At 49.4% G+C, this 24,473-nt stretch overlaps 1 protein-coding gene across 4 annotated transcripts; it reads right to left on the bottom strand.

The window, feature by feature from the left end:
- Positions 1-411: 411 nt before the first annotated feature.
- LOC102461104 (C-type lectin domain family 2 member B-like) lies at positions 412-24,440 on the bottom strand. Of its 4 annotated transcripts, none has more exons than XM_075914180.1 (6): positions 24,305-24,440; positions 6,984-7,152; positions 5,405-5,503; positions 2,084-2,307; positions 1,837-1,940; positions 412-1,346 (listed from the first exon to the last, which is right to left on the bottom strand). In XM_075914180.1, exons 2-6 carry the CDS (start codon positions 7,069-7,071, stop codon positions 1,226-1,228), a joined length of 636 nt encoding a protein of 211 aa, XP_075770295.1. In that variant the 5' UTR covers positions 7,072-7,152; positions 24,305-24,440; the 3' UTR covers positions 412-1,225. The 4 variants fall into 4 exon arrangements, with proteins under 4 accessions (XP_075770295.1, XP_075770296.1, XP_075770293.1 ...); XM_075914181.1 differs by lacking the exon at positions 24,305-24,440 and adding an exon at positions 14,549-16,462; XM_075914178.1 differs by lacking the exon at positions 24,305-24,440 and adding an exon at positions 14,362-14,540.
- Positions 24,441-24,473: the final 33 nt, after the last annotated feature.

Consider the following 24,473-nt stretch of genomic DNA (forward strand, 5'->3'; position numbering starts at 1 on the left):
GAAAGAGAATACGGGCCCCCAGGGGTATAAAGATAGGTCCAGCAGCGCATTCTCTTTGAGTGTCAATCTACCATCTATCTGCTGGTCGGATTAGGTGTTTGATCTCCCGAGGTTCCAAGGGGACGCCCACCTCGTATTCGTCTTTCCTAGGAATTGAGAGACCGGCCCTGGCCTGACACGCTGGAGTCGAGAGGCACAGAAAGGGGTAAAAATTGTACCTGGATGTGGTCCTTTGTTTAAGTATATATATACATAGACTTAGAGCTCTTTAAAGATTAAGCTGTCACTTGGTACCATTATTTCTATTTTCTACCATTATTTCTATTTTCTATCTTTATTTTCTTTGTAACCATTTTTAAAATCTGTATTTGTTAGCATTTAAGAAATAGAGCAATAGCCATTGTAACCATATGCTTTTATAAGTCTTTTAATAAACCTGTAACTGTTTAAGCTTTAACCTGACTCCTTCAGTTGCTGTAACAGAACCAAGCACAATTTAAAAGAACTTCAGCCGGTCATAAAAGGACAGACATAGGGAGAGCTTGGGCGTTTGGATCTGTGTCACTCCCAGGTGACAAGATCCGTTGGGGCACCTTTCCAGCCTTTCCCAGGCTGCCCGCTGCGAAGGAACCCCTGTGTTCTAGCAGTTAAAATCTAAGGTGTAATAAGCTCTTTCTATATAACGGGGCGTCTGTTGGCCTGCTGGCCACCCTCTGCGACGGGACCCCGGTCCTAGCAGTAAAGACACGGACGTTAAACCTTTTCTCGGAAGCATACACACACACACTGCCCTGACCGTCGGCTGACAATGACCTTGATTGGCGCCTCCCTGTGACTGCTGTAAATATCCTCATAGGAGGGAACAAGTCCATGTGACTCGGCAGTCCCGTTTGCACCCTCTTCCGAAATAAGCTAAAACGGCCAGCCAGCCATCACCGCCCAACATAGCACCAGAGAGTCGCCTCGGTATTGCTCTTCTCAGAGATAGTCTTTGTTTACACAGCAGCCCGGAGTCTGGACAGCTACAATGATGTTATCAGTGTCCTGCAGGGGGCGCTGTAACATTACAATAGTGCAAATTATTGTACTCGTGACTGGCCTGCTCTTGCATATGCAGCTAGCACCACTGCAAAAGCAGATACCAATTTAACCATAGCCTGACCTTGGTCCCCCTTCAACCCTCCCATCGCTGCAAAGCACTAGGCTGCAGCACGCCGGCTGTTTCCTAGCCCTTCGCGTACGCGTCGGGGTAGGTGCAGATCCAGTTGCGTCGTGTGTGGCACCACGAGGAGCCGACGGCGTCGTCATTCAAATAGGCACAGTGGCCGTCCGCTCGGACTTCAAACCTGCAACACAAGCACAGGTTGTGAGTCCCGGCCTGACATATGGCATGGCATTAAAGCAAGCTGCTGCCTTCCCAACATCCTCCAGCAAGGAGTTCCACAGGTGGGTTGTGCATCTGGGCCCAGCATGCCTTTGTTATTCATTTTAATATCAAATTCAGCTCATTTCATGATGCCCTCCCATGCTGGCAGCCCTGGTATTTTTCTAAGGAGGGCAAATCTTCAGGCTGAATGGGAATTAGACTAATGGCAAGATATTTGCAGGCCTTGATCTCAGCTGGGGCAGGAACCGTCTCTCTGTGTCTGTGCAGCGCCCAGCACAATGGGGCCCTGAGCTCAGCTGGGGCAGGGACTGTCTCTCGCTGTCTCTGTGCAGCGCCCGGCACAACGGGGCCTGATCTCAGCTGGGGCAGGGTCTGTCTCTCGCTGTCTCTGTGCAGCGCCCGGCACAACGGGGCCCTGATCTCAACCCTTAGAAAGAGAGCAGACTCACAGGGTGTTGAATTCTGTCCCATCCACCCATCTCCAGGGTTGCCCCTCTTCCCTCCACAGGCCGATCCAGTGCTCGGAAAGGCCTTTATAGCGCAGCAGGAAAGCCTTTGTAGGAAAGAAAAAGGAAGGCGTTATTCCTGGATGGGTCCCTCTTACTCTCTGCTGCAGAAGCTTTCCACATAGTACAGGACTGTCTCTACGACACTGAGACTGACTGTGCATGCCCCTGGGAAGAGACCCACATTCACCTGCCTGCACCCGGGCCGTTCTGTCGTCTGGGGGCATCTCACCTTCTCCTGGGCGGTGTTGATCACAGCCAGGTTGGCCCCAAAGGAGGAGCAGTTGCTCTGGCCGGTGTCCCAGGTTGCTTCGGCCTCTGAGAAATAGTAGCATCTCCCTTGGTACCCGATCCAGCCGTCCTGGCACCAAGGCCCAGCAGGGGAGGCCGCAGGAGCAAAGTGAAGTATCAGTGCTTGGGGGGGGGGGGGGGGGAGAGAAAGTTATAAACACAGTGGGGACAGAGACTCATCAATTATATGCAAAGGGAAGAATTTCACCCCCACACTTTCATAGAACCAGAGAAAATTCAGGTTGCAAGAGACCAGCCCTCGGCCAAGGGAGCCCATAACACCACGCCTCTTTATGGGGGGGGGGGGGGGACTGTGTGCTCCCAAAGGGGCGGGACCTTGAGGGGAAGGGGCGGGGCCAACAGCAGCCAGCCTTTAGCATGGCCTGGAGTGTACCATTCCAGACCCCCAGACCTCAGTCCTTAGAGCTATTTGAAGCATACCACGAGGCGTTCTTGCAATTTAAAGAGTATGGGGCCCTATGGGGAGTTGCCTCCTTCCTCTCCCCATTGGTGGGCCTGCCCAGTGCTCATATCTCTCTCTCTATATATTTTTTTAAAGGAAAGGATCTTATTTTTAAGTGGGAAAAAAACGCATCTGAGTGAACGTTGCGGCTTAAGAACAAAGGATTAGCCTCACTGAATCAGCTAGCCCAGTATCCTCTCTTTTGACAGCAGCCAAGGGCCAGGTGCTCCGGCGGGAATGAATAAAACAGGGAATCATCATGATCCATCCCCTGTCACTCATTCTCAGCTCCTGGCGGGTGGATGGTTAGGGAGCGCATGAATTTTCATCCTTGATTATCATGGCTAATAGCCATGGATGAGCCTATCCTCCATGAACTTAGCTAATTCCTTTTGAACTCACTTATATTTTTGGCCTTGATAACATTACAACATCCTCTGGCAAGGAGTTCCACAGGTTGGCTACATCGCATGAAGAAGTACTTCCTTTTGTTTGTTTTAAACCTGCTGCCAATTCATTGCATCACATTACCCTTAGTTCTTGTGTTATGTGATGGGGTAAATTATACTTCCCTATCTACGTTCTCCACACTAGTTGTCATTTTATAGATCTCTGTCATATCCACACCTTAGCTATCTCTTTTCTAAATTGAGCAGTACCGGTCTTTTTATTCTTCCTTGTATGGAAGCTGCTCTATACCCCAAATATTTTTTGTCCTCGTTGTCTGCACCCTTTTCCAATTCTACAGCATCTTTTTTGAGTTGAGATGACCAAGACTGCATGAAATATACCACAGATTTATTTAGTTTCAATATGAGATATAATAAGACAGAAACTCTCTTTCCTAATGGCTCCTAATTTTCTGTGCTATTTTTTTGACACATGGAACAGCTATTTTCAGAGAACAAGCCAATAGGACTCCAAGGTTGACAGCATGTAGTCAATCTGTGGAACTCCTTGCCAGAGGAGGCTGTGAAGGCTAGGATTATAATAGAGTTTAAAGAGAAGCTAGATAATTTCATGGAGGTTAGGTCCATAAAAGGCGATTAGCCAGGGGATAAAATGGTGTCCTTGGCCTCTGTTTGTCAGAGGCTGAAGAGGGACGGCAGGAGACAAATTGCTTGATCATTGTCTTCGGTCCACCCTCTCTGGGGCACCTGGTGCTGGCCGCTTTCGGCAGACAGGCTACTGGTCTAGATGGACCTTTGGTCTGACCCAGTACGGCCGTTCTTATGTTCTTATGTAAGATCTCTTTCTTGAGTGGCAACAGCTAATTTAGATATATAATTTGGGATGTATAATTGGGATTTTTTTTCTAATGTGCATTTATTTTGTATTAATCAATGTTGTTTACTACATGCCTGTCTCCTGTATTATTACAAAAATAAAGCTTCAAAGGGGTAGCTGAGTTAGTCCGGAACAGGAAAAATAACGAATAATCTTGCAGCCCCTCAGACTAGCAAAACATGTAGATGGTATCATGAGCATCCGTGGGCACAGCCCACTTCTTCAGATGAAAAAATAAAGTCCAGCCACAAGATGGCCCCAGAGCCTCATCGCAAAATTGCACTAACTATATCCAAGAAAAAGCTTCAGATGGGTAGTCGAATTAGTCTATACAGGAAACATTTAAAAACCAACAGATGGTCTGGTAGCACTTTAAAGATTAACCAAACACGTAGATGGGATCATGAGCTTCTTCAGATGACCCACAAAAGCTCATGATCCCATCTACATGTTTTGTTAGTCTTTATATTGCTATTAGACTATTTGTTGTTTTTTAAATATAGATCTAATAAGAACGGCCATGCTAAGTGAGAACCAATGGCCCCTCTAACCCAGTAACCTGTCTTCTGACAGGAGCCAGTGCCAGGTGGCCAAGATGGAATGAACAGAACAGGTGACCGTCAAGGGTGTGTTTAGACTACACCTCTCGGTTGCTAGAGAGATATAGATTAGGCACATCGAAATTGCTAATGAAGCAGGGATTTAAATATCCCACGCTTCATTAGCATAAACATGGCCACCGTGTTTTTTTCAACACGGAGTTTTGTGGACAAAAAACGGCCGTCTAGACGTGGCTCCGTCGACAATAAACCCTTTTTCGACAGATCCTGTAAACCTCATTTTTGGAGTCTTAGAGGATCTGTCGAAAAAGGGTTTATTGTCAACAGATCTGCATCTAGATGGCCGTTTTTTGTCGACAAAGCTCCATGTTGAAAAAAAGTGGTGGCCATGTTTATGCTAATGAAGTGTGGGATATTTAAATTCCCCGCTTCATTTGCAAGTTCGACGTGCCTAATCTACATCTCTCTGTTGACAGAGAGGTGAAGTCTTGACACACCCCAAGTGACCCACGGTTTTAATTCATGCCACTTCCCACTTAGCAGTCTTCCTATCTCAGCACCAATACTCCCTCTAATCTTTCCCGTCCACACAGATTTTTTTCTGTCCATTTGTGGAATAATTGTATGTGCACTGAGGCAGGTGTGAATGGGCACCACCACTACACACACACAACCTGGTAGTCGGGCAGCACTGGCATTTCTCCTGAGTGGCTGCACAAGCACCCAACATGCAGGGAACACTGCTGAGGACTGGCGCCCATGGAGAATAGCACAGAGCTGGCATGAAAGGCAACAGCTGGCGCAAGTCTCTTATATAACTCCACTATAGCCCAGAAGAGAGAAAACCATGTGATTGAGACACCTGGGCTGAACGGACAACAGAAAGGAGAGAGGGGCGCTGAATTCTCACCAAATAAAACCACAGTGATGATGACAGCAGCAACGACCAGGAGGATAATGAGGAATTTACGCGAACAGTGTTTCCAGGGCTCCGCCCAGCGCCAACCATCTGAAAGAGAGAAAGTGTCCCCCGGAGGAGGCGGATGTCAAGACCCAGCAGGACAAATGCCAGCATTTCAGCTGCCAGAGAGGGCCTTTAGTTCAATAGCTCATTGTTCTGGCCCAGGGTCTCTTGGAGCTGTGACCCCGAGTGTCCCAGGAGTGATAAGCTCCCAACTATAACGGGAGGAAAATGTGTCTTGTGGTCTCTGCCTTATGCCCTACTACCAGCTGGCCAGATTCTCTCAAGCCAGGTCTACACTAAAAGGGAAGGTTGAATCAAGATACACAACTCCAACTACATTAATTAAGAAGCTGGAGTCAACATACCTTGTTTTGAGTTTCCCCACCATGCCCACAGTAGAAAGCCAATGGGAACAAATGCTTCCATCAGTTTTCCTTACTCCTTGCAGAAGCAGGAGTTCCAGCCACTGACAGGGCATACTCTGAGTTTGATTTAGCAGGTCTTGACTAGACCCACTAAATCAAACTCCAGAAGATTGATCATGACAGTGTTGATCTTCCATTCAGTGAAGACGTGGCCTTGGACACTGAGCCCACAAACCTAGTGGCACTACTTTGTCAGAATGCTTTGAGACGAGCCATGGGGGGAGAGAGATGTTGGAAAAATGACTCCCTTAGGAGAAGAAGCAGAACACATTCGATATTTAGTGTCCCTAAAGAGCAGAGACATTTCCACAAGACGGACAATATTCCCTTTGCATATTACAGGCCAGTCATGTGGGCAACGTTGATTTACACCTATATGGCACTAGAAGGAATTACACAATAGACCAGAACCACCACAATAGACCAGGAACACCACTGCCAAATAGAGGGGCGGAATAACGTCTTGTGTCCTACATGATATTCCCTAGTTTATTCATCCTAGAATCTCATCAGCCCTTTTAGCCACGGTGTTGTATGGGCAGCTCAAAGAATCATAGAACACTAGAACTGGAAGGGACCTTGAAAAGTCCAGTCCCCTGCCCTCACGGCAGGACCAAGCACCATCTCGATCATCCCTGATAGATGTCTATGCAACTGCTCTTAAAAATCTCCAGGGCTGGGGGGGGGGGGGGGAGGTTGGGTGCAACGGGGCTGGCTGGGGGAGATCGGGAGGAGGAGGGGAGAACTGGCCACTGGAAACAGGGCTGGTGGGGGCAGCGGGGCTGGCCGGGGGAGATCGGGAGGAGGAGGGGAGAACTGGCCTCCGGAAGCAGGACTGGCGGGGCTGGCTGAGGAAGATCGGGGGGAGAAGTGGGGGAAAACCAGCTGGCCGGGAGGCGGTCGGGGGAGTGGCGGGGGGAATGAATTGGCCGGTGGACTTGATGACCTCCTGAGCTCTCTTCCAGCTCTCTGGTGCTATGATTCTCCAACGTCAGCCATTTTTTATGTTTCAGGTTTCTGTCTCACCATAGTTATTTTCTTGGTAGAGATGGGTCTTCAATTTGCCTCTCCCTCCAGTCTTTACCCGACCAGCTGTTTACCTGGTTTTCCTGTCTGCTCTTGATCTCCATTGCGATTAAGATGCTCCTCAGTGGAATTATCCCAGGGTCTTCTCTGACCGAGACCCATAGCCTATGAATACTGTGCTCTGGTCAGCTCTCTGTCAGGCCGACGCTGTGTTTAGAAGACACACGTCAGTGATCTGAAGACCTGAAAAGCAAGATTTAAGAGTTGAAGCAAACTGTTTTGACAGTACCTCTGACCGCTGGGGCAACTCAGCCCTCAGAACCACCTTCCAGCCCTCAAAACCGCCCGGAACACACGGTGAAGTGCTCCAGCGGCGATGTAAAAGGCTCCGGGCTCTGTGCCGCTGCTGCTCTTTCGAATTCTGGGTCCTAGAGCAACTGCTGCCTTGGTCTCCCACTCCCGCAAGAGTGTGATGCAGTTGCAAAAAAAAGCAAACATGATTCTGGGAGGCATTCACGGGAGCGCTGTGAGTCAGACAGGAGAAGTCACTCTTCCACTCTACTCTGTGCTGATTAGGCGTATTGTCATGAATCATGAATGGTTAGCATGAGTGAATCATAGAACCATAGAGCTGGAAGAGACCTGAGAAGGCCATCAAGTCCAGCCACCTGCCCAAGGCAGGACCAATCCCCATTAAATCAACCCAGTCAGGGCTTTGTCAAGCCAGGACTTAAACACCTCTAGGGATGGAGACTCCACTACTTCCCTAGGGAACCCATTCCAGTGCTTCACCACTCTGCTAGGGAAATAGTTTTTCCTAATATCCAACCTGGACCTCTCCCACCACAACTTGAGCCCATTGCTCCTTGTTCTGCCATCTGTCCCCACTGAGAACAGCCTCTCTCCATCCTCTTTAGAACCTCCCTTCAGGAAGTTGAAGGCTGCTCTCAAATCCCCCCTCGCTCTTCTCTTCTGCAGACTAAATAGACCAGTGGTCCCCAACCTTTCGTGGCTGCCGGGTGTCCAGGGGCAGAGCCATTCACATGCTGTGCTTCCAGGAGTGGTGCCACGCATGCGCCACGCGCCTAGGGAATGGGCCGCCCATGCGCCCTGAGCCCAGGACCGGCACCACGCATGTGCCACGCACAGGGACCGGGGCCAGCCCAGATGTTTCGGTGGGCGCACATAAATGCCCCGGCGGGTGCCATGGCGCCTGCGGGCACCACGTTGGGGACCATTGAAATAGACCCAACTCCGTCAGCCTCTCCTCGTAGGTCATAGGCTCCAGCCCCCTAATCATTTTGGTTGCCCTCCGCTGGACCCTCTCCAACGCATCCACATCCTTCCTGAATCAACAGTAAATAAACTGAAGAGAGGCCATGCTGAGGTCCAGGCAAGAGTCCTGAAGGATTATGGTCTTGTTTACAACTTTAAGAAAAAGGACTGGATGAAAGAGAAGAACTGTGTATGTGGCTGAGGCAGCATTTCCAGATAAAAACAAGTAACAAGGGAAGAATGTAACCGAAACAAACCATTGTTTCTTACTCGTGGTAAGGTTAACAAAACGGGGTGGTGAAAAGACACCCGGTCTTCTGGATCACTCGTGGACACACCAGTAAGAAGAAGGGGTTGTCACTAACAGACATCACCCCACCTGGACTGTGTGCCGCCAGTAAATGGCATCTCACCGGACTGGCCCCTGCCGAGGGGATATATACCACACCATTTTTCCCCACGAGTTGGAGTCCAACAATTCGGCATATTGGGGTGACGTGCACATCAGACTTCCATCTCAGCCAAATTAACCAACATTACCTGGGGTCTGGCCAGCTCTAGAGGGTGTGTGTGTGAATGTGTTAAATTGGATTAAGAATTAGGCAGCTAAATTGGGTTAAGGATTAGATTTAGACTGTTAACTATTCCATTTAAACATTGTTTGTAATGCCTTTTAATGCTTGTAATGCCTTTTAATGTCTTTTAATGCTGTTTTAATTGCTTAGTATTAAATATACATACACATATAGTGTTTTTAAAACTGCTCCTGAATTGTGTGCAATGAAACTTGTTAGAGGGATGTTTAAGATACTGTGGAAGACTCTTTTGTTCTGTGAATGCTGAACCGAATGCGTATTATGATACGGTTTCATCAACCAGATCACAGCGCCCTCTTGTGACAATGTTGTGTCCAGTTTTGGGGACTACGTTTCAAGAAAGATGGAGAAACTGGAGAACGTCCAGAGAAGAGCAACAAGAATGATGAAAGGTCTAGAGAACATGAGCTATGAAGGAAGACTGAAAGAATTGGGCTTGTTTAGTTTGGAAAGCAGAAGACATGATAGCAGTTTTCAAGTATCTAAAAGGGTGTTGCAAGGAGGAGGGAGAAAAATTGTTCTCCTTGGCCTCTGATATAAGAAGCAATGGGCTTAAACTGCAGCAAGGGAGGTTTAGGTTGCACAGTAGGAAAAACTTCCTGCCTGTCAGGGTGGTTAAACACTGGAATAAATTGCCCAGGGAGGTTGTGGAATCTTCATCTCTGGAGATATTTAAGAACAGGTTGGATAGACATCTATCAGAGATAGTCTAGACGATACTGGGTCCTGCCATGAGGGCAGGGGGCTGAACTTGATGACTTCTTGAGGTCCCTTCCAGTTCTAGTGTTTATGATTCTGAGTTGAACAGCCCTGTAGGTGCGGAGGAACTTCAGGGCCTGATCTCACTCAGCAACTCTCTGCTGAGCCAGGGCAGCTGCGAGCAAGGTTCAGAGCACACAAATCTTTGCACAACATCTGTGCCACGGAGATACCCTGCCTAAGGAGGGACCAGAGGCTACGGGGGTGGGGAAAAAGTGTACTCTGCATCCAGTGCCCTGTGTTCTGGAGGAGGGTTCGAACCCCAACCAGTCCTGGACAGATCTTGTTGTGCCCTGTCTCTGGATGCTACTTTAACAGTAGCTTGTGGAAGTCACATCTGGCATGTCACATAGCGATCTCCCTCTCGCTGTTCTCAGGCTGTTCTGCTCGACAGCCTTCAACTTACCACAATTTAAAGCTAAGACCAAGAACTAGCGTCACAGCTATCACCTCCAGAATAAGGCCCTGTCTATGTTAGAGATATTTTATTTGCACTAGTCCAGCTACATTTGCAAATCCCTCCGAAACCTGCTGCTTTGGTGCAATTTATCTACTGTTACAGCAGAGGAAGGCCTTGTCCACAGATGGCATTGCAGAATATATTAAAAAAATAATTGCAAACGAGTTATTCATTTGCGCTTTAAACCATTGTGCTATAAAGTGAAACAGCAGCCCACAAAAGGGTCTGCACTTGTTTATTTGATGGTTGGTCTATGATTTAGGCTTATGAGGCTATTATTATACAAGTAATCAGAGCAGATGGAAAATTTTCAATGGGAGAATTTTCCTTCTGATCATATTGATTCAGTAAAAATCAAACTGTGCTGCAGGAACATGTCAATTTCAAGGAAAAAAAATTAGGAAAAAAATCAAAATGATTCTTTTGGACAAGGCCATGTTTTATTTCAATTTTTGATTTTGAAATCATTTTTTGTTTCAAAATCTCAGATTCTGATCTAAGTTATATTAAGAAATACAGCTGAAATTGAAACATTTCTATTGGTTCAAAATGTTTTGATGGATGGAAAATTTAGAGTGTGAAATTTACATCCCATTTTGGAATGAAAACACTTTTCTAACTACTGCACAGCTCTGCAAATAATAATAAATGGTTCAGCTTAAAGGGACAAAGCCTTGTGTGTAAGACACTGTAAGACAAGTTTAAACTAAATTACTTGTCCATATAGGGATTTTTACATTATTCTGTAGCAGCTCTGAGAAATTAACAAAATTTAAAGGAGGAAAAGAGTGATCACCCTAAGGAAAAAAGGAAAAACAATGCTGAAGACAGGAAGATATTTCCAACTGCACTCCTAGGACATAAAATGCAATATTAGACCACTCTTTTAATATTCACTCTCAATCCTATTAGGGATTAATTATTGTAATCAATAAGTAGTCCTGTGTCACCTTAGGGCATGTCTATACAGCAGGGCTAAAGCCAAAATAATCTACACAACTTCAGCTATGTCAATTGCAGAGCTTAAGTCTTGTCTACACAGCACTGCCTTTGACTTTCCTTACTCTTCCTAAAATGAGGGTTACAGGCGTTGGAGTAAGCAATCCTACAGCTTAACATTATTTTGACATTATGTCAAAATAACTGCCTGCAGTATAGATGTGGACTAAGTTATTTCAGAATAACATCAGTTAATAACATCACTTCCTCAGATACTTGAAGGGAAAGGCAGGCAGGGATACAGAGATAGGAGAGTAACATCAGGGCTAATTAAATCAGGGTGGATATGGTCCACTTCTAACAGCAATGAGAAGGTGAGAGTCCCGGAAGGGGGAATTATTTATTGCAACGAGGCAACTGTTACGGTGTCAAAATTGCACATGAACTCCCGTTTCACACTGTAGCATGTTTTCGGTGTGTGTGCGTTTGTTTTGTTTGTTTGCCTAAGAAGCTTAGGTTGGTTTAAGGACATTGCCCCGGGGCATGACATTTTGTACAGCCTTGAGTGACATCGTTCAGGGAGCCAACATTTGTAATGGGGGCCTGGGACGTGATACTGACTTAGCTACCTGCACAAGAAGTGTGTGTGTGTGGGGGGGGAACCTCCAAACATCCCTGCCTGAATAATGCAGCCAGGCCAGTGCAACACTGGGGGTGGACGCTATGTCCGCAGAAAAATGCACCCTTTAACAGAGCTGCCATCATTGGGGGGGGGGGGGGGGGCTCCTCTGAGCCCTATTGCCTCCCCCGACTGCCCCATTAGCAGTCACCCTTTGATTTTCTCCCCTTAGGAGTCTTCCATTGGCCTCCCATTTACTGCCCTCCCCTTGGGGAGCTCCCATTGACCCCCCCCTTACCAGCCCCCCCACTGGGGATGTTCCCTCTAGCCCCCATTAGCAGCCCCCCTTTAGGAGGGAGCCTGCCCCATTAGCAACCCCCCATTAGGAGCACCCCCTTGGCAGACCCCTTAACAGCCCCCCCAAGTGTCCCCCCTTGGCAGCCCCCTTAACAGCCCCCCCAAGTGTCCCCCCTTAACAGCCCCCCAAGTGTCCCCCCTTAACAGCCCCCCCAAGTGTCCCCCCTTGGCAGCCCCCTTAACAGCCCCCCCAAGTGTCCCCCTTTGGGAGCCCCCTTAACAGCCCCCCCAAGTGTCCCCCCTTGGCAGCCCCCTTAGCAGCCCCCCCAAGTGTCCCCCCTTGGCAGCCCCCTTAGCAGCCCCCACAAGTGTCCCCCCTTTGGGAGTCCCCTTAACAGCCCCCCCAAGTGTCCCCCCTTGGCAGCCCCCTTAACAGCCCCCCCAAGTGTCCCCCCTTTGGGAGTCCCCTTAACAGCCCCCCCCAAGTGTCCCCCCTTGGCAGCCCCCTTAACAGCCCCCCAAGTGTCCCTCCTTGGGAGCCCCCTTAACAGCCCCCCAAGTGTCCCCCCTTGGGAGCCCCCTTAACAGCCCCCCAAGTGTCCCTCCTTGGGAGCCCCCTTAACAGCCCCCCAAGTGTCCCTCCTTGGCAGCCCCCTTAACAGCCCCCCAAGTGTCCCTCCTTGGGAGCCCCCTTAACAGCCCCCCAAGTGTCCCCCCTTGGCAGCCCCCTTAACAGCCCCCCCCAGTGTCCCCCCTTGGCAGCCCCCTTAACAGCCCCCCCAAGTGTCCCCCCTTGGGAGCCCCCTTAACAGCCCCCCAAGTGTCCCTCCTTGGGAGCCCCCTTAACAGCCCCCCCCAGTGTCCCCCCTTGGGAGCCCCCTTAACAGCCCCCCCAAGTGTCCCTCCTTGGGGGCCCCCTTAACAGCCCCCCCAAGTGTCCCCCCCTTAGCAGCCCCCCCCCTTGGAAGCCCCTCCCTTTGGGAGGCTCCCTCACTGATTCTGTCACCCCCTCCCCCACGCACACACTTGGTACGCTCCCGCACTACCCCTCCCCCAATGGAACGCTCCAAGTCGGTTCGAAGACGGGGAGAGAGAACAACGCCCGCTCGCCTGCCCTCGCCCCCGGGTCCCGCTTTTTTTCTCCTGCGCATGCGCACTAGGCCGGCTCTGCGCGGGAAATGTATTTAAGCCAGCGCCATCTTGGCGCGCGCGCGCGCGCTTTCCTAGTGGGGGGGGGGGGGAGCGATCGAGGGGGGAATCCTCCAGTGACGTAACGTGACGCACCCAATCCCTCCTTCTCAAGGAGAGGGGGCACCTAGGACCCGCCCTTGCTCCGCCCCCTCCCCACGTGCCTCTGTCCCCCCCCCCCGCATGGGGCGTGCCCCCACAAAGCACCCCCCTATCTGGCTGCACCCCCTCCTGCATTGGGGCGTGCCCCTCAAGCACCCCCCCCATCTGGCTGCACCCCCTCCTGCATTGGGGCGTGCCCCTCAAGCACCCCCCCCATCTGGCTGCACCCCCTCCTGCATTGGGGCGTGCCCCTCAAGCACCCCCCCATCTGGCTGCACCCCCTCCTGCATTGGGCCGTGCCCCTCAAGCACCCCCCCCATCTGGCTGCACCCCCTCCTGCATTGGGCCGTGCCCCTCAAGCACCCCCCCCATCTGGCTGCACCCCCTCCTGCATTGGGGCGTGCCCCTCAAGCACCCCCCCATCTGGCTGCACCCCCTCCTGCATTGGGGCGTGCCCCTCAAGCACCCCCCCATCTGGCTGCACCCCCTCCTGCATTGGGCCGTGCCCCCACAAAGCACCCCCCCATCTGGCTGCACCCCCTCCTGCATTGGGACGTGCCCCCACAAAGCAACCCCCCCATCTAGCTGCACCCCCTCCTGCATTGGGGCGTGCCTCTCAAGCACCCCCCCATCTGGCTGCACCCCCTCCTGCATTGGGGCGTGCCCCTCAAGTACCCCCCCATCTGGCTGCACCCCCTCCTGCATTGGGCCGTGCCCCTCAAGCACCCCCCCATCTGGCTGCACCCCCTCCTGCATTGGGCCGTGCCCCTCAAGCACCCCCCCCATCTGGCTGCACCCCCTCCTGCATTGGGCCGTGCCCCTCAAGCACCCCCCCATCTGGCTGCACCCCCTCCTGCATTGGGGCGTGCCCCTCAAGTACCCCCCTCCATCTGGCTGCACCCCCTCCTGCATTGGGGCGTGCCCCTCAAGCACCCCCCTCCATCTGGCTGCACCCCCTCCTGCATTGGGGCGTGCCCCTCAAGCACCCCCCTCCATCTGGCTGCATTCCCCTCCTGCATTGTGGTGTGCCCCTCAAGCGCCCCCCCATCCAGCTGCATCCTCACTGCATTGGTGCATGACCCACAAAGCACCCCCCCATCATCTTGCACCCCTCTTCATCGGGGAGTGCCGCACAAAATGCCTCCCCCCCCCATCAGGATGCATTCCACATGCGCCATGAATGACCCCTCTGTCAGGAGGCACCCCGCTTCTCTCACCTCCCAAATCAGAGCAAGAAGCAGGGCAGGTTCTGTAGGAGCCCCCCCTTGCAAGTCACGGATCCCAGGGTATCTTCACTCCCAGGCATTCGCGAAATATACGACAAGTCCCGTGCGCTGCGCACGCTGCCCGGGCTCCCCTCCTGCAGCCTGAGACACACTGAATGCAGCTGGCCTCTCTGCCTACCTTTAAACTCTCTGTCACACCCATATATTTCTGCTGGCATGAGTCAATCGCAAACTTCTTAGAAACTTTGTCTAACAGTGTCAAGAAAGAGGAAAAGGGTTAAAGAAAGAACCGCCGGTGTAATGACAAAACAAAACCAAACTGAAAGATTCAACCTGTGCTTAACAAATGAGGGATCTAAAATCCTTGCTTCCCCTCCGGAAGCTATTCACCAGTATAAGCCTGTGATCCCACCTACGTGTTTTTGTTAATCTTTAAGGCGCTACTAGGCTGGTGGTTTTAAGTTTTTCCTGTTACAGACTAACTTGGCTACACCTCTGAAGCTCCTCGCCGCTTTGGCTACACCTCTGAAGCTTTTGCCCATTTATAAGGTAATACAGAAATCCCAAGAATGTGTCTACAGCACATACCGAGGGCTGCAGCTTACCTGTGGGTGCCTATACATACAAATGTATATGCAAGTGTGGAAGCAGGCTCCTAACATAAGTGGAGGCAGGTCAAAGGGGAATACTGAGTGGGGGCAGGATAAGCATGTTTAGGTGGGAAAAGAAAAAACTGTAACATGTTTGGCTCTTAGCCAAACATGATAGCTGCTGTATCCTGCCCAGCAACAAGTTTGGGCATGTCAAGTAGTGGTTGTTTACTGCGCTGTATAAAAGAGTTCACCTGGCTCTGTCCAGTAGCAATCCCCTTGTCATTTCTCCACAGCACTGTGTAATAAAGTTCGGTTCATCGGGTCTTCGGCCTCTTGACTTTTCTCCAACACAAGTATATGCAAATAGTTTCTTTCACACTGATGAGCACTAATACACAGATCAACCCAAGACTATACCACACACAGGCCCGATTTAAGTCAGTTCCAATGATAATAATACAATGAAATATGTATCCGACTTCCACCCATATGACAGTCCAGACATTTAACTACTAAAACGCAGATCAACAGACGATCATTATATTGACTAGTTTTTTGGTTTGGCTCCCTCCTGTGTGCCACAAGTTGAACCACGTATAAATCGAAATCACCCTATGGGCTGCAAATAAATAGGGGTGGGGTCCACAAGCCACGTGTTGAGTAGCCCTGATCTACCTGAGTGACCTGAGTGGATGATTTTTTTGTCTAACTTGCTCTTAACTATCTCCAAGGATGGTGCCACGGCGCATGTGCCTTGTCAAAGGGGGGGGGCACGAAATTTCACTGCCCAGGGCCCCGTAGCACTCTTATCTGCCCCGTCTACAGCCCTTATCTACATGGCTCCGTCGACGGAGTGTAGACATACCCATAGTGTCCAAGTTATTAGCGAGCAAACTTACAAACCTTCTTTTTTATATAGTAGATTTTCTCTGATTTCCATCAGGAGCAGCTGACATATCTATGACAGTGACATGTTATTGAATTAGACGGCACTGAACTGAAATAGACGATTACACTGAAAGCTGATCATCGTTTGTGGCACAGTCTTAAGGAGCAGGTCCCGTCTCTAGGCGAAGGCTAGCCAGAAATGGCTGTCTCCTGGCTCTCATCCTATCCGCTGGGTGAAGAGAGCTATTTACCCACCCTTAGTGCTTTGAGTGTACCTCCCATCTGAGGCTGCTAGCACTGTTGCTGTCTGATGGGGTAGGCAGGGGGATTTCTACACGTTCAAGTTTCAAGCTGTTGCTGCGAAGTGCTTTAATGCAGCAGTGTGGTCACATGGCAGGATGCTGGGCGAGAGCTCTCCCATCCCTCATGGTAAACCACTTTCACAAGGGGAGTCGTTTCCACAGGCTCTTCTCAGCACTGGTTTTTCACACCCCCTGAGACAGAAAGTTCTTATGCAGTACCTTGTTGGTATGGAAAACCCCTGACATGCACAGGCTGTCTCTCTTCCATTGAAACAAAAGACAAGACTATGCAGCACTTTAAAGACTAACAAGTTGGTTTAGTAGGTGACGAGCTTTCGTGGGCCAGACCTACTTCCTCAGATCAAATAGCGGAAGAAAATTGGCACAACCAGTATCACTTTGATATATATGGTTGTGCCAATATTCTTCCACATATTGATCTGAGGAAGTGGGTCGGGCCCACGAAAGCTCGTCACCTAATAAACCATCTTGTTAGTCTTTAAAGTGCTACACAGTCCTGTCTTTCGTTTCAGCTACACCAGACTAACACGGCTGCATCTCTATCACTATTCTTCCATTGGAGACATTTGAGAACCTCTTTAAAGACTATGGGTGAGAAATGAGAGGGTGTGTGTGTGCACAGAACAGTATAGACAGCTCTCCGGCTGCCCTGCCACAATGCAGTAAGATCCCCGACATGGGGGGATTCGCATATCCCATAGCTGAGGGGCAGGAAGGAGCTGCTAATCACAGTCCTCCGTACAGCCCTGTTAGCCAACACAACTTCATGCTCAAGCTAGGGCCTCCAGGGTTCTCCAGTGACCTCAGGAAGCAGCGGTTCCTTTTCCAGCCGTGGTGGGAAATTCTAGGAGGAGCAAAAGCCCCCTCTGTCCTCCCTAAGTGGCTTCCTACTCCCTCCGCCCTGAGAAAAGGCCACATTTATATGCATTGGGAGCCAGGAAAGGCATTACATGTTACCAAAGAGTTCATCTGCCAGCAGCTGTCTGCTGTGGGCTGGAAACCGTTAATCCTGCTGCCCAGGAAAGTTTGAGGCAGGCCCAGCATGCACAAGAGTTGATTTGTGGCTGTCACAGCTAGGGTTGCCAGGTGTCTGATATTCACCTGGACAGTCCAGATTTTCATCTCCTGTCCGCTAAAAAAAATCAGAAAATACCGGATACGTAAGATGTCTGGTATTTTCTGATTTTTTTCCCTGTCCAGGAAGCAAAAATGCCAGGCACCTGGCAATCCTACCAACAGTCAGCGCCCGGCCTCCCCCTCGACCCCCAAAACCCCCAGTCCCCCGACTCCATGCTTACCTGGTTCTGCAAGGCTGCCGGCACCAAATGGCTGCCAGCAAAAAGACCAAGGGGAAGCAATGACTCCCCTGGGTCTTAGTGCTCAACTTGTCCCCTGTTCCTATCCCTGCACTCACTCTTAAAGGGGACATGCTGTTTTATTTTAATTTTTTTTTTTTGCGCTTAATAAGTCTTGGGAGTCCTTTTTTTTGCTCAACAACTTTGGTTTCTTCTCCCCCTTTTTTTTTCTTCAACAGAATTTTTTTCCCAGTGGTTTTTTTTTTTGGGTGGGGGGCGGGTGTTTGGTATTTTTGTTTCAATCATCAGGCAACCCTAGTCACAGCTGATTATCCTAGTCCTATGCACCCATTTTTCTTTCTGAGGCTCAAGGAGCAGCTAGGATGGGTTGCACTCAGGGAGGGGGTAAGAAGAGGTGGAGCCAGGGCAGGAAAAGGCAGGGATGAATTGGAGTGGGGGAAGTGCCGGACCAAGCCATACTTGCACCCTGGGCAGTGGGCGCACAGTGGATGTGCAACCCTGCCCTCGGGCGCCAACCTATGGGGGACACCTGATTGACATGGTAAGGGGCACCGTGCATGCATGGCGTATGTGCAGCCCCGCCCTCTGGCGTGCAGCACCCAATAGCACTTCAATCAGGCACCCCCCATAGCTTGGTGCCCCGGGCAGCTGCCCATCTAGCCCGCCCCCACTTAGTCCAGCCCTGAGTGGGGGCAGGGCCTAGGGTGGAGATGTGTGTGTGTTTGTGTTTCAAGTATAAACTAAGGCAGCCATTTCTTCACCCAGAAGATAACAGAGTTATTCAGAACTTTGTGTAAACACCACAAAACCACAAAAAGAAAAACCCCATAAAAACTTCTTCCATTCAGCCCATTCACAAATGAGTAATCAGCTGAGGAAGTCAAAGAACAGCCTCCCATATCAAAAACAGCCTTTCTAGATGGTAAACAGCTTGAAACTGAGATTTCTTTTTTCTCTTGTTTGCTAATGCGATAAAGTCCTAGTGTGGGTACTTGGTGGTTTTCACACATGTTAACAGTATGGTGAGGGGAGGGATAGCTCAGTGGTTTTCAGCATTGGCCTGCTAAACTTAGGTTCTAATAGAGATGTTGCCGTGTTAGTCTGATCTTGCTGAAATAAAAGAAAGGACCATGCAGCACTTTAAAGACTAACAAGATGGTTTATTAGGTGATAAGCTTTCGTGGGCCAGACCCACTTCCTCAGCTCAAATTCTGGAAGGCTACGTCTACACTGGCATGATTTTCCGGAAATGCTGAAAACGGAACAGTTTTCCGTTATAAGTATTTCCGGAAAAAGAGCGTCAACATTGGCAGGATGCTTTTCCGGAAAAGCACTTTTTCTGGAAAAGCGTCCGTGGCCAATGTAGATGCGCTCCGATCGGGGCTTTTTTGCGGAAAAGACTACTGGGCTGTCTAAACTGGCCCTTTTCTGGAACAGTTTTCCGGAAAAAGGACTTTTGCCCGAACGGGAGCAGCATAGTATTTCTGGAAAAGCAGCTGATTTCTTACAGTAGATCGTCAGTGCTTTTCCAGAAATTCAAGGGGCCAGTGTAGACAGCTGGCAAGTTATTCCTGAAAAGCGGCTGATTTTCCGGAATAAGTGGCCAGTGTAGACACAGCCGAAGAGAATTGGCATGACCATATATACCAAAGGAATACAATGAAAAAAGTAAACACGTTATTAAACTGACAAATCAGATTTAGAACAGAAGGGGGGTAAGGGGAAGGAATAGTATCTATGAGTCAATGAATAATCAGGGGTGATAATTGGGGAAGCTATCTTTGTAATGGGTAAGATAATTAGCATCTTTGTTAAGGCCCATTCGTAAAGTGTCAAATTTAAGCATGAATGACACCTAATAAACCATCTTGTTAGTCTTTAAAGTGCTACATAGTCCTGTTTTTTGTTTCAGCAAGACTAGACTAACACGGCTACATCTCTATTACAGTTCTGAAGTTTCTCTTTGAAGTCTGGTGTTAAAGTCTCTTTGAAGTAAGATACATGTAGTGAGATTGTTAAGACTATGCTCACCTTGGCCAAAATGAAAAGAAACTGCTTTTTCCTTGTGACGGTGTCTGATGTCTGATTTGTAGGCATTCATTCCTTGTGAAGATAGTCCTTTCTTTTCTTTCAAACTTAGGGTTGTGAGTTCAATCTTTGAAAAGGCCATTTAGGGATTTGGGGCAAAACTGTCAGGGATGGTACCTGGTCCTGCTGTGAGGGCAGGGAACCAGACTTGATGACCTTTCAAGGTTCCTTCCAATTCTAGGAGATAGGTTCATTTCATTTCAAGTGCATGACCAGTTCATATATACGAACTGTCTTGGCCACTTTGGGATGTTACCATATGTTTGCCAGTTTGGTAACAAATCCTTTTTTCCTGATGAAGACAATGTCATACGTGAAAGCATTAGCAATGAAAGGGCTGAAAGTGACCTTGAGACATTTGCGGGCCCACTCCCCTCTCCCCCAGCGGGAGGCAGGATCAGGTAAAACCAGACCATCCCTGACAGGTGTTTGTCCAACCTGTCCTTAAACATCTTCCCCCGTTGGGGATTCCACAACTTCGCATGGAAACTTGTTCCAGAGTTTTGCTACCCTCAGAGTTAGAAAATGTTCCTTAATATCCAACCGAAATCTCCCTTGCTGCAGAGAAAACCGATGTCTTTTTATTTGGCCTTCAGAGGACATGGAGAGCAGTGGATCGCCGGGATCTTGATATAACAGCCCTTCACATATTGAGGGTCTCTTTCCCCTCCAGCTTCTTCTCTAATGATGATGAGCCATGCCCAGGTTTTTATCCATCAGCAAGGTTCCGCTTGCAAAGGACTCTCCTCCCAACTCCTAGCCACCATCCTGTCATCAGCTGGAGCAGAGAGGGAACCCAGACACGACAGCACTCTGCCGGCAGCATAAGCAACACATGATGAGGGAAATAATAGGCAGCGGGGGTCGGGCGTCTCCAGCGGGAGTCTGCCTCCCCCTCCCAGCATTCGCTGGCCGTGGCTAAAAAGATATACTGTCATTAGAAAGGGTTCAGAGAAGGTCAACTAAAATGATTAGGGGTTAGGAACTGGAGAGATTAAAGAGACTAGGACTTTTCCTCTTGGAAAAGAGGAGACTAAGAGGGGAATCTGATAGAGGTCTATAAAGTCAGGGCTGGTGTGGAGAAAGTGAATAAGGCAAAGTTATTGACTTGTTCCCATAATATAAGAACTAGAGGCCACCAAATGAAATGAATGGGCAGCAGGTTTAAAACTAATAAAAGGAAGTTCTTCTTCACACAGCGCACAGTCAACCTGTGGAACTCCTTGCCGGAGGAGGTTGTGAAAGGTAGGAATATAACAGGGTTTAAAAGAGAACTAGATAAATTAATGGAGGGTAAAAACGTGAATGGCTATTAGCCAGGATGGGTAAGGAATGGTGTCCCTAGACTCCTGTTTGTCAGAGGGTAGAGATGGATGGCAAGAGAGAGACAGGACACTGGGCAGGATGGACCTTTGGTCTGACCCAGCATGGCTGTTCTTATGTGGTGGGCAAGTGGAGCAAGGGCCTTGGCTTGCTGTGATCATTGGGCCGCATTGCTCGGGGAAGGAGCTATGCCATCCCACACTCATCCACAGGAAGTGGAGTGATGCAGCCACGGGAGCACAGTGGAGCTGCTGCCAGTGTGTATGGAGGGCAGGGGGCAGACCCCTGTGGCTAGTGCTGGCCACCAGCCCCACTAGTCCCCCCGGCCACATCATTCAGGGGTGAGAGAAGAGGTGAGGTGGGGTTAGAGCAAGAGTGAGGGAGAGGGATGGAATAGGGGCAGGAAGAGGCGGAGCCTGGGGCAGAGGGGCGTGGCCTTCACACCTTCCCCTTTATAAGTCACCCCTGGCTGACAAGAAAGGAAACCCCTGAAAGAGGAAGATAATTGTGGTTACAGATGAAGTGAAGGGCAAATGTTTAGGATTGCCAGGTGTCCGGTATTGGCCCGGACAGTACAGTATTTGCGGCTTCTGTCCGGTGAAAAAGCAGAAAGTACCGGCAAAAAAAAAAAAAAAATGCTAACGAGGGACTCATTTGCATGCGTCACAATCTCATTTACATATTTTCTGATGATCCTTTTTTGCGCTAGGGGTTTTTGTGCAAAAACAAGCAGTGTGGATGTTTTCGTTTTGCGCAAAAAAAATGTTTTCTGCAAGACCCTCATGCCCCAAAAAAGAAGGCATACTGGTCTGGTGGCCGCAGAACACACTTAAGAAATGCTGGTCTAGAGAACAAAAGCTGTGAGGGAAGGCTGAAAGAAATGGGCTTGTTCAGGTTGGAAAGAAGAAGACTGAGAAGGGACATGATAGCAGTTTTCAGGTATCGAAAAAGGTGGGAAAATTGTTGAGCAAAAAGAAAAAAGAAAAGGAGGCTTGTTCCTTTAAGGGCGTCCATTTTGAATTCTGTTCTCTCCCCGGCACGTGGGACTGCCGCAGAACACACTTTACAAGCTGGTATAAAAGCTGAATCAGAGATAGGCAACTGTCTTTTCAATGCACCAACAGTGTACAATTAGCATGATAGCCTGTCTCTACACACTGCAAAAATAATACTGTTTAAACACGAGTGTGGCCCAACAGTATCATGTCCTGCGGTTTTTTTATTTTCGGTGTGGAGCAAAACCACGTGTGTTGAGGAAGTGATGTTAATTCTCGAATCCCTGGCTTACACTGGAGAACTGACCAGTGACAAACCCAGCTGCTGCATCCAACCAGGGCTTGGTCTGTATTTAATCCAGCACCTGTGATGTCTCCTGCCTGCATTGTTCCCTACCCCACCTCTGCTTTGTTCCAGCCCTGCGCCCATAGGCTTCAGCCTTGCCCCTCCTGCTTGGTTCCTGGATCTAGCTCTGATCTTTGGCCCTTCTCCAGCTATAACCTCAGCTCAGGGCCTTGGCTAGGGGAGATCAGAGGAGCTGGGGCAGCAGGACCAGGCAGTGAGAAGCCCTAGACAGCAGGAAAGTGGGTGGCAAAGGCCTTGGGAAGTCCCCTTGTGATGTGGTGGGGGATTTTTTCCACTCTGGTCCTGAGTTCATTCTGGTTTTGCAATCACTGGTTGGTTTGTGGTGCTGTGTGTGATTCCTACTGACCTGCCCTGCTCTGCAGTGACTGTGTGTGTGCACGTGCCTCAGTTTCCCTGGGGCACTGCAGCACTCTCTGGATGAGGAGGGGGAGGTTGGGTATGACTCACTGGGGAAGCGGGTTCAGTCTATCATGTCCTGAGGACCATGTGACAGCAGATACACCTTGGGCCTGGAAGCAGGACAAAGCAGGAGGTGGGGCCACCTGGGGACAGTGGCTGAGAGTGAGTTCATTTTTTCCCCCTGGCTTAGGGGGAAGGGAGCCTAACTGGCCTGGGGGGGCCAGGACAGGGGCTCTGGGCCTCCCTTTCCCCAAGATGAATTGTACTAACTGTTCCTGGTTCCCGTAACAACTTCCTGTAACAAGGCTGTGCTATGCTGCGTCCCTGTGGACCAATACACCTATTCTGTTTGCTGGCTCAGAGTCACATGGGACTGCGGATGGGGGTGCAGGGGTCTGGTGACTCCCCCACACTCCGTGACACCCCCCAAGGGGGTCTTCTGTGACCTCACCCCCTCACAATGTGATCTGCCTGCACAGCAGTCTAGGCATGCATTGAAGAAGAATGGCTGTCACCAATCAGTCTTTTTTGTGGCTGCTCGGGGGTGTGACCCTGTTTGGTTTTGGGTTTTTTTGCATGAATTTAAAAGCACACAGCTAAATAAATGTGCAACAGTCAGGTTGCATTCTTCTTCAGCTTCATATTCTGCGTATGGGTACGGCCAGCTCAGGGAGCGGGCTACCTACACCGAGAAAAACCCCTTCTATCAACGTAAGAAGTGTCTTCAGTGCCAAGGTATAGTTACAGTACCATCGCTGTGCTGCTGACGGGTAGACACATCCTACAACTACACCAGCCTTATTCTGGAGTCAGAGTATCTACAATGGGAACGGTACCTGTATCAGTTGAACTGTACAGGTAGGACCCAGAACATTGTAGATGAGAGCCTTGTTGACAATACAGACCTTTACCAGTATAGCCCTGTTGTTTGGTTTGGGGGTGCATAGATAAACCAAACTGTGCTTTCATTGATGCTGTCTGGTTTGCTCCTGTGGAACGGAAAAAGCTAATAGCTAGAAAGCTGTGCCTTTAAGGGGGAGCTGTTGTTTTCATCCACAAAAAATACAACCCCCAAACATTTTGTGACTTTGCATCAGTTTAGCCGAATTGGTTTAGTGGGGGAGGAGGGGTAACTCCCCTCCCTTGCAGTATTCCCTGTTAGCTGGGAGCTTGCATAGATTCCAGTATTACCCAGCTGATTAGCAGACCCTATAGCTAATTTTTTTTGTTTCTACTGGTGGTGCATATTCACACATGTCATGGTGCACACACAAGTTTTTTCTGCACACAGATGGAAATGATTGGAGGGGGCATTCCCCCCCCCCCCGCCCCGCCAACATTCCAAAACAAACCAAAAGTTTAATTCCAAACATTCTGATTTTTTTTTAAACATTGTTGGCGTTGTTTCAAAATGCCCTTACGGTTTTTTTAAAAGACATCCATCAAATGTAGAGAAAAATATTCAACGCTAAAACCAACCGAGCCGAAGAAAAAGCAGTTCACTTTCTGCGGGTTCTCCAGCCTGTTTTATAGCGGAGACCAGATCCTATTGCTCACTTCCGGCCTCGGAAGCTATTAAATTGCTCCCTTCCCCCCGTTTTTTCCAGAAATGCCAGTAAACCCGAAAAACCTGTAGCAGTACTTGGTTGCTGTGGATTTCAACCAGCGTTTCCGGTCCAGTGTCGCTCAAGCTCAGAAAGTTTCTTTCAATTTCTGCCTTTGTGATTTTATCTGTCTGGAAGTTCTCTTTCCTCTGCTCTCAAACAGACAAGGAAGTGGGAACGCATTTATCACACCACTAGGGTTCCTGA

The sequence above is a fragment of the Pelodiscus sinensis genome, chromosome 32 (assembly GCF_049634645.1).
Source record: "Pelodiscus sinensis isolate JC-2024 chromosome 32, ASM4963464v1, whole genome shotgun sequence".
Taxonomy (NCBI): Eukaryota; Metazoa; Chordata; order Testudines; family Trionychidae; genus Pelodiscus; species Pelodiscus sinensis.